The sequence below is a fragment of the Aplysia californica genome, unplaced genomic scaffold (assembly GCF_000002075.1).
Source record: "Aplysia californica isolate F4 #8 unplaced genomic scaffold, AplCal3.0 scaffold00952, whole genome shotgun sequence".
In the NCBI taxonomy this organism is placed as follows: Eukaryota; Metazoa; Mollusca; class Gastropoda; order Aplysiida; family Aplysiidae; genus Aplysia; species Aplysia californica.
This window is the reverse complement of record NW_004798222.1, coordinates 118,068-128,958: the sequence shown is the minus strand read 5'-3', so window position 1 is coordinate 128,958 and position 10,891 is coordinate 118,068. Positions and strand designations below refer to the sequence as shown.

The window sequence follows — 10,891 nt, the reverse complement described above, 5'->3', positions numbered from 1 at the left end:
TGGTGATCATCATCATCATCAGTGCCTTTCTCACCCTGAATCAGGGTATAGGCCACGGACAAACACCCTCCACTTTTCTCTATCCTGGGCTAGTCTCTTGATGTTATTCCATGTCTTCCCACTTTTCTGTACATCGATTTATGTGCTAGCTGGTCATAGTAATAATAAAAAGTTTCTGCAGTCTGAAAATGGTGAAAGAATCCCAGTGAAACTAAGGGGCTGGGATACTATAGGTTTTTTTGGGGGGGGAGGGGGTCGGTTTTGTTTTTTGGTTTGGGTTTTGTTTGAGTTTAGTTTTAGTAGAGGTTTTACAGCGCTCACAACTGCATAAGGTCATATGAGCACCAAGGGGTGGATGTCAACAGAGAAGTCCATTCAGGGAATCAGACTTACTCTGCTCACCTCTCTAGCTTCAACAGCACAAAGTCTGCATCAAGGCATCCCGAAAATAGCAGGTCACAAAAGAGTGACAAACATACAAAAGAAGTAGAGGAAAAAATGACGATAGTAAGGATTAGAAAAGAAAAAGCAGTAGTTTCTCGTATGCAGTTCAGGCACGATATGAGCATGACATTGATGAATCAGCCCATTTACAATTCTACTGAGCATAAGAACACGTTCATATCCCCCCCCCCTTTGGGAATGGCCTAAAGCCGCTTCAGTCAGAAGCCCCGTCGCGGGGGATATTTTGTTTTGTGATTAATGTGGTAGGTAGAGGGCAATAAATATTGTTAAAGAAACACAAAAAATTACTTTGCGTGGTCCTCTTGAAATCTCCGTAGCAAAGATATCAAAGGTCACTAGAGAGTCAGTATTATGCATAAATGGTTGCTTTTAAGCACAAGTGGGTTATCCCGAAAAATGCTGTTTCGACAGTTTCGAGAAAATCGATGGTAAAGTTTTTGGACCCTTATTCAGTTTCTTTAAAAGACAAGGAGAGTTTTCTCTATAACCAAACAAATATACACACCAATAAAACCCAACTTCTCCTTTAGGTAGGACAATGCCCACTTTTGGTGTAGGTAAAGATTTCTGGAAATCCCCCCAATCTGGGTTAGCCCGCTTGTCTGCCTTAAAAGAGACCATATAACAGACAAAGAATGTACAAGTGTGAGGAAAGTGTGAGTTATAGTCTATCGTCAGTGTCACAAGCAATCTACTTAAGTCTGTATGGGTACTCTTTGTTTGTTTTAGTAGAGGTTTTACGGCGCTAGCAACTGCATAAAGTCATATGAGCGCCAGAAGATTAGAGGTGTTACAAGAGAGTAACAAACATAAAAAAGAAGGAGGGGAGATAAGGACGATAGATGTTTGATAGGAAAGAAGGAGCAAACCACACCAGAGCACCCGCCAACCACCCACTAAGGAGGAGAGATACAGCGATAGATGCATGAGAGGAAAGAAGCAGGAGCAAACCACACCAGAGCACCCGCCAACCACCCACTGGGTACTCTTTACGCCACAGACAAAAAAATTATTTTTTGTCGTGTTCTTCCTATCAGGAATCATGAGAAGCAAGATTAAGTTGTTAGTCTTGACCATCGTAGTAAACTGCATTTTGATGATGTTGAAAGGTACATCTTTGGTAGAGCTTTGGGAGGGTGTATAAATTGAAAATTCTCAAAATTTGGATTTAAGTGGATTGCTTATGAAAGCAACTATAAAATTGTGTGTCGCAAGAGGTACTTGACAGGCTGTTGGCTTTTTTCAAAGTTAACAAATGCACTTGCGTACATATGCTCAAATGCACACACACACACACACACACACACACACACACACACACACACTCACACATACACATACATAGAGATAAACACTCTCACAAAAACATAATCTATATGTATGTTTGTATTTACATGCATATGTACACATATAATATGTAGATACTTTGTCTTTAAAACATAGTGTAAATGCATATTGATAACCAACTCAAACCAACACACACACAGAGGAGACCTATGAACCAGCATAAATGAAAGATGGCACACCCACAACAGACACACATAGTACTTGTAGATGGTTAAACTTTACAAACTTTAATATATACACATACATATACACACAAGCGCAAACACACACATACACATACACACACATACACACACATATGCAAACACACACTCACACACACACACACACCTACACACATATACGCAAACTCTCACACATCCACACATGCGCAAACACACACACACACACACACACACACACATGCGCAAACACAAACACACACACACACACACACACACAGAGGCGCATTGAACATACACAAACATACTTTGATAAAAACAACAAATTCAATCAGTAAACCTTATCCTGTAAATTCAGAACTGTATCGGAGAGGACATTTTTCCTGAGATAAACTATTCATAAATGTTTTGTTACAGGCAGGCCTACTACTGAAGTCACAAGTACCACTAGACTGCCTGTTAGAATGAGCAGAGTTAAGTTTTACAGCCAATTCAGCCCAAAAACAGCCTCATATCAACATCTGTGAACTGTTCCGACAAAGCAAACAAAGGACTCTATAACCAGTCAACCTATCTAATGAATAAAACTTTCCTGCCGATAAAATGTGCTAAGCCCAAGACACATTTTGGGGAAAATAAAATTCTAAATGTTGAAAAAAAAAGCAAGATAAAAGTACATATTATCGTGCAGTATAAAATTCGTGGCACAACTTATTGTTAAATGTCTCATAAACTAGGCTATCTAACATTAAAAAATCTCCAGGTTTTGCACAGTATCGACTTGTATCAATTTGTCTTAACAAGTCAATATTTTTGTAAATACCTGTTAGCTCTGTTCTCGAAAATTCCTAATAAACACTAATAAATAATCCCAGTTGGTGGTTTCTACAGATTTTAAAAGATATACAGCTAAGCTAGGACAATATTCGCTTTTAAAAGCAAGTCCGTCATTTTTTTTCTGATCGTGAGATTGTGTTTATTGAACGCTTGTTTTGAGAACTTTATGAACAAAGAAGCGTTCACTTGTAACTAGTTTTGCCACTAAAAAGTGTCAATGGTTTCTCTCTACTGAAAATTTTGTTTTCTGGGCTCAGTGCATTTCACAGACAGCCGACAAAATGAAACTTTTCAGCAGATTCACAAAAGAAATTAAATCTACAAACTTCCTCTGGAAAGTCCAACATCAGTGACAAGCTCATATTTTGAGTCAGCTAGGTCCTGAAGAACTCTTCTAATATGCCAATAATAATAGTAACAGTACTATATTTATGAGGGGAGTTCAAGAAGTCATTGGTCTAAATATGAAGGAATAAAGATAGAGCTTTTGTAACTTGGCACACATACTTATATTTCTCTACACAGTCACCATGCAGAGTCACACATTTCTGCCACCTCTCTTTGACTTCCAAAAGTCCTTGAGAAAAAATGACCCAGAACGGGCCCCTAACCAGTCTTCCACAGCTTCAATGGCATCCTAGTTGTCATGGAAACGACGTCCTTACAGTGATTTTTTTAAGATTAGGAAACAGAAAAGTTAGAAGTTACTCCGTCCGGTGAATAAACAGTGTGTGGCACGATTTCAAAGCCGAATTGTTCTGCTGTCTGGACTGCTTGTTGTGCCCTGTACGCAGGGGCGTTGTCATGCAGTAGGAGGACCCCATTACGGAGTTTTCCACGTCTTTTTCTCACCAATTTGGACTGCAATTTTATCAGCAAACCCGAATAGTAGTCCCCCCTGACTGTTTTTTCTTCTTTGGTGAGGGAGAAGAAGAGGTATTCCATTGCATGGAGGATATTTTTTGTTCTGGATCAAAATGATAAATCCACGTTTCATCCATAGTCACCATGTTTTTAAAGAAATTTGTGTCATCGGACTCAATTAGAAGGAGAGTTTTGCGGGATTCAACCCTCTGCTTCTTTTGCTCACTTGTCAAAATACAGGGTACCCACCGCACAGACACCTTATTCATATTAAGATGGTCTTGGAGAATCGTTTCAATTGACCCTACACCGATTGCCGTTCCACTTGAGAGCTATTTGACAGTTAGCCCATACTTCGGTCTTGTAAAACCAGTTTCTTCACTATGGATACATTCTCTTCAGTCACCACAAAGGATGGGCGCCCTTCACAATCTTCATCCATCACCGACATGAATCCAGATTTGAATTTTCTTACCCAGTATGTTTCAGTATATAACAAGGACATTTGTCACCATAAACTTGGACCATTTCCTGAAAAATAGGCGAAGGGGATTTTCCTTGCAAGTTTAAAAACTTGATAACTGAGTGATATTCAACAGGCTCCATGGCACAGCTTCAGCAAAGAAAAACCAAACGTTTTTGAGAAGGGTTTCATTGAACACGCTGACTAGTGCCTTTTTATTGTTGGATTTTCCAATTAGTGAACGCATTTTTTGCACTAATGTCTCTTGAAACATGCGTTCAATAAGCATAATGTCACGATTAGAAAAACATGACGGACTTGCTATTAAAAGCAATATTGCCCCAGCTGTAAAAATTAAAAAATCTGTAGAAACCACTCACTTGGATTTTTGTTTGGTATTTATTAAGGAATTTTCTAGCATACATACAGCTATCAGGTGCTTACAAAAATATTGATCTGTTAAGACAACTTGATACAAGTCACTGTGCAAAAATCGGAGAACCTATGTTCGATAGTTGAGGAGATATTTGACAATAAGCCGCACCACAAATTTTTGACCACACTATAACTTAGGACAGATTTTCTGTCACTTCTTTGGAATATAGCTATTAAATAAAAACAAAAATTTTTAAAAATAATTTCCATTTCACCGATCCCTTAAAAAAATTTATTTCACAAGGGCGTACATAAATACACAAATTTTTATACAAATTAAATAAAAAAGCAAAATTATACAGGTATAATGCCCCTTTCAACACAGTGAAATGATAAATTAAGAGGCTGAATAGAAATGCATGAATATTATAAACCACAATAATATCACAAACACAGACAATTCACACATAGTTGCTGGTTACCAATGTGAATAGTCCTGTTTGTTTGGAATTTTTTTTCAGCTGGGATTATGGTGTGTTGCTCAAGAACCAGTCACCATCCCCTCTCCCCCCCCCCCCCCCCCCCCACCCAACCCCCCCCCCCACCCCCCACCCTGAGTCACAACACAAAATGACTTGCATTGATCCCAACAGATTTGAGCCAAAACTGAAGAACGGTCGCTCACATTTTTAAAGAAGTGGTATAAGAAAGTAAATTCTTAATTCTGAAGTATTTCATTACCATACACAGCGATTGAAACCTATAATTTTATAAATTCTTTAGCTGAAAAATCATGGAAATACTGCTGCATCATGCTCTTAGCTGTATTGAATGCTACTTTCATTCAAATTTTAAGAGCTACAGAGTGAGTGGTTTCTTCTAAAAAGTGACGCAAAGGGCCGGACCGCCCAAATTATACAGATAATGGAACCTTGTTAAGAATTCAGTTTAAAAGTTCTTTCTAAACTAGGCTGGTGATAAAATATCTGGGAACTTGGTTACCTGTACAATTGGAATAATGTATGACAGCTGTTGGCAGTAGCTGTTTAACAGTTTTGGATGGACACAGTGGGAATGTTCCTGTACACAGGAATGACTTCACTGGCTACATGAGTTATTTCTGTGTTATCATATATAGACCTTTCTCAGATCATCATCACCACTGATACTTACAACAACAGCGACAACAGCAGCAGCAGACGAAGCAGCTATAGCAACAAAAAGAACAGACTGACAACCAAATTACGAGCAGACAGCTTCCTGTAGCTTATACTGTCCCCGCGGTTATATGCAAAAAAAATTCTGAAATTATGCCATTTTAAATTGAGCCCAAAAATGTGAAATTAAGCGATACTGTTAATTTTTACACAGAATGATATTTAGGAAATAATCAGAAATTATGTAAAAAATGATCAAACTTTGCTAAATTATGCGGGGCGAATAAAACCCTGGGGACTGGTTAGACTATATACAACAGCAAACCATGCATGAGCAGACGACAGCGCACGGGCCAGACACAGCCCACAAGTAGTTCCGTCTGGCCCGTGAGTTGACCCAGGAATTGATCATGAACGTGGCCCGAGGCGAGCTGATTTTTGTTGATTAAAACAAAACTGTCCGTCTTGAAAATTAAATCGATAGTTTCCTGCCCTGCCGGAAGCAACAGATCTAACATTTTATTTCATGAAATGCCCTCGAGTAGCATAATGCCTTTGCTATAGCGTCAGTTTCAGTCCTGTCTCACTATTGAGTGCCTGAGTATTTCAACCGACTTTCAACCCATTTTCTCCTGTGTTGGCACGCATACGGGATATCAAGAATCACTTAATCCAGTTTGTGACATGGACATTTGAGTATTCATCAACCCTTTCCACCCAATTTTAGCCTGCGAGATATTCGGAATAATTCAACTTGGAACGGAACTTGCACACACCTGTACACATTAACCCATTTCACCCAATTTACTCTTGCTTTGGCCCGAGAGATACTCGGAATCTCTTTATCCAACCCACAACTTGTACACACTTGTACATCGGCACACTAATACAACAGTACGTGAACACCATCATTGCCATCATCAAGAACATCCTCACCATCGCCTTTCTTATCCCTTGATCAGGGTACAGTAAGCCATGAACAAAGACTTTCCACATTTCCCTATCTTGAACAAGCCTCTAGATATATTCTTCCACATCTCCCCACATTTCTGTACATCATTCTCTGCGGCACAGAAAGCTCTTGAAGGATCATCTGCTGCGGTGAACGAATCCCCTTTATTCTTTTCATCATTACAAAAAGTTTTCTCGTCTGTTTCAGGATCACAACAATCTTCTCGACGCCTCTTGACCTGCGACGTTAACATCAAACAGCTTCCTATTTGGATGACTTCTTGTCTTCAAATCCAAACGCATTATCTTCAAAAAATTGGGTCTCAGAAGCCATGAACGAATCATTCCAAGCCTGTGAACAAACATTTTGTTAAAGGAAATTATGACAATAAATCCAGAGGATAGAAAATGACAAAATGGAGACCATAAATAGACAGATAGGTAGACAGGCAGTCAGACAGGAAAAAATTCATTTTTTAAAAATTGAGACCGATTTGCTGTTCTTATTTTTTTCACTGGTTTTCTTTTGTTTTTCTTCTCCTTCTATGAAACTACCAGCATTCTTTAAAAACATCTCATTCCAGATGCTTAAGGAACAGAAGCTCTTTTTTAAATTGTTTTTTTTTTCCTATTTGTTTCTTTTCTTTAAATATGTAATTTTTGTCTTCTAGTTCGTTTATACAAAAAAACAACAAAAACAACAAAAAAAACAAAAAGAGGAGAAAAGAAAAACACAAACAAAACCAGCACAATTGGTTTTGTTTATCACTGACAGAAACGAAGACAAATCAAAGAAGTGCTGGAAACGAAACAGCAGACATGAAAAGATAACTCGTTTAGACAATAAGAAGGCGATGGATGAAATTCATGGGGCACGAGGGCAGATAAAGGGAATTTGAACAACTTAATATGACAGGAAAATTTGAGGGGTAGAAAAGATGAGGATATTAACAGCATATCGGTGATCTGTCTAGCAAGCGCAGAGCAAAACACGCACATAGAAAATAGCTTTTCAGGTCTCGAATTTATTCTTATATATTTTGTAGTAGTTTTTTTGGCATTTAAAACACGTAGGGCCTACAATACAAAATTCGTACATAATGAAAAGATATTAGTGTCGCACCTACTTCGTTACATGCACTCTAAACTATATTTGCATATTCATTACATGATATGTGGTTGTGACAGTATTGCTCACACTTTATTATGCACAAAAACTGTTCCGAACAGAATGAGCGACATAATGAGTCGTGTTGCTCATAGAAGTGCCAGACAACTCTCTCTCTCTCTCTCTCTCTCTCTCTCTCTCTCTCTCTCTCTCTATATATATATATATATATATAGATCTATATATATATTATATCTACCAAAACACATTGCCTGGATCCTCATTTATGAGGCCTCAAATGAAAATAAAGGATTGAGAACTATAACAATCAATGTCTTACTCCGGACTAGACTCTTGATGTTTAGTTTTTCAGTTTTAGCAACAGTTTTACTGTACTTGCCTCATTAATAGGTCATGCAAGTGCCGAAGATACGAGTTGTTACTACTAGAGAGTAACAATCATAAAACCACGGAGAGATAAAGACTGTATGTATGAAAGAAGGAGCAAACTATACCACAGAGGTCATATAAATGCTTGACAATAAGGTGTTACTTGAGCTTAACATACACAAAAGAAAAAAAGAATGAGGAGAGATAAGGACAACATGATGGGAAAGAAGGAGCAAACCACCCACGAGCAAACCACCCAAGAGCACCCACCAACCACCCACAGACACATGAAAATAAGGAAGAGACTGACCTGGTTGCTGAAAGGCTTCATGTTCCCACCGAGGTCTTCAGGCAGGGAGTCTGGGTCTGAATACAACTGAAGTTTTTCTGTCTTTTTGCCTAGTAGGTTAATCTGCAGAAAAGAGAGGAGGGATAATTGCCACTTGATGAATTCGGCTGTTACTTTTTATGATGTATTTATTCGTGTGTGCATGTTTGCGTGTGCACGTATGCATGCATCCATGTTCACATGCATGCACACGTCATACACACACAATAATACACACCTACACATTTTGTCTTTCTTTCTCTCTCTCTTTTACACACACACACACACACACACACACACACATGGGGGGCGGGGGGTCGTGTAAAAGGATGGATACTTTCAACAAGTGGCGAGGAGTTTAAGGAAGCAAATAAATTGAGCTTCTGTTTTATGTCACAAAGTTCAGTTCAACTATGAATCAGGAAACTTTGGCCGATCGGAGCTGAGGAGAATACAATTATGTTCCAGTAGACAGACGTGATGTGATACTCAATTACAAACAACTCCCTCCTGGAGAATCAAATAGACACCTTCGCATGTTTCTGTGTGCAACAATGAAATGCCGACTGGATCGCTAACAACAACAACAATGAAATGCCTAACCACTACATCACACACTCCAGTGCCATAAAACTCTCACTAAAACTAAACACTCCAGTAAGAGGGTAGGAACAACCAATTGTTTTAGACAACAATTATTTTAAAAACTTATTATCAGTTTAAAAATGATTTCATTAGACTTTTCGTTCCTACAAAATTATTTTGAAATAAAAAAAAACCCAACAAAAATTCGCCACCTCAGTGCCTTCTTGTCGTATCTTCATTTTTTTTAACACAGAAAATATGACTTCTTTTTAAGCTCAGTGAACTATTGTGAATGCTACCAGCTTGTGTTTCGCGCACTCATATGACCTTATGCAGTTGCGAGCGCCGTAAAACCCAATACTACTACTCTTTGTTTTGAACTGTTTTTACTGTTTTTGAAAACGTATATAGGAAAAGAAGGCATTGAGGAAGCAAATTATCGTAACCACTTTGAGCTTACCCTGCCCATCAGCTTGTTCTTGATGAAAGGCTTCATGACAGTAAACAGCAGGTCGAAGAAGATGGGCTCATGGACAAAGGACAACCGCTTCAGTCTGATCGGGGCCACGTCCTGATGAAAACAAAGAGTTTCAATATAATGAAGATTTGTGTTACGACGTGGTTAAACAAGGCGCTCGTCAAAATAATGAAATTGGAGAAACCGTCAATTTTCATCCAGTTTGGCAAATTTTATAGAATTTTTGTTTGTTAGCTCAACACTTTACATATCTAATTACAAACATATTTTGGCGTCGATTTTACAGAAAAGCGTTGATTAAAAGCACAAACATTGCAAATTTTCTGTTTTCAAGGACTATCAATCTATGGAAGTTACCGAACTTTGGGGGTCATTTTTCCACTAATTTTACCCCTGAAACCAGTCGACCCTCATCTCCTTCAATCGCAAATATCTCGACTTCTATTCACGACAGATGGATATATCTTTCATCAAAAGTAAGACGAATGAAAAAGCTTTACGCAGATAGCAATAACTCTACATGCCCAAAAATTGACGAGCGCCTGATTCCTCCGCGCCGTGACACATTTTATAACAAGGATAGTCTTGGAATGTTGGATGGGAATCCACAGGAAGAGAACAGTGTGAACATACAACATACTTATTATAACGAGTATCTGTTACAGAGATAGAGATTCAAGGAATATAGATGAATGTCAAGGACCAGAGACCAATGATTTTAGATACTGATACAACGGTGGTGGTGAGTGAAGATGTGGAATAGTGTTTATATAACGTTAGCTTTAGTCCTTTCTGCCCCAATAGGTCACAAGGGACGTGGGCACCCGATTCCAGCACACTCATGTTTTGCCTTTCATTTGCACGTTTAAACCAACATAGTGAAGATTTTTAATAATAGATAGCATTTGTATAGGGCAAATCCCTGCTTAACAGCAAGATTTAAGTGCTTTAAAATCTATACTTTAACCCCTACAGACCTGAGAGCATGCTGAAACAACGTCAACTTCCTGGGAAGCATACAGTGTAAGAAGCCATTTATAGGCGCTAAAACACAAACATACTGACAAGATCTTTCGCTGTCTCGGGCCGGGTACCTATTCTCACCTGCGTCAAGTGAGGAAAATTTGTGTAAAGTACCTTTCCCAAGGACATAACATCGGACCCGCGGCTCGAACCCCCGACCCTGCAACCTCACGATTACGAGTCCGGTAGCCTAACCACTAGACCAACTACGCGAAGAGTGGCAGTGGTGACAGTGGCAGTCTAGGATTTTGTATTTCAAGTCTATGTGTACAGTGGGTGTCTACCTGCATGAGTTGCATCCCCATGCGGGCTAGGGAGGGCGTGACCTCACGGGCGTGTCTGAGCGTCACATCGGCCAT

General features: G+C 39.0%; 1 protein-coding gene across 1 annotated transcript in view; it reads right to left on the bottom strand.

Moving 5' to 3' along the window:
- Positions 1-5,130: 5,130 nt before the first annotated feature.
- LOC101848004 (alpha-tocopherol transfer protein-like) overlaps positions 5,131-10,891 on the bottom strand; it is a gene marked incomplete in the record, with an annotated part of 9,578 nt that continues 3,817 nt past the window's right edge. The window contains 4 exon segments of the mRNA XM_005110831.3: positions 5,131-6,972; positions 8,429-8,530; positions 9,492-9,602; positions 10,817-10,891. Coding sequence (XP_005110888.3) covers positions 6,886-6,972; positions 8,429-8,530; positions 9,492-9,602; positions 10,817-10,891 — 375 coding nt within the window.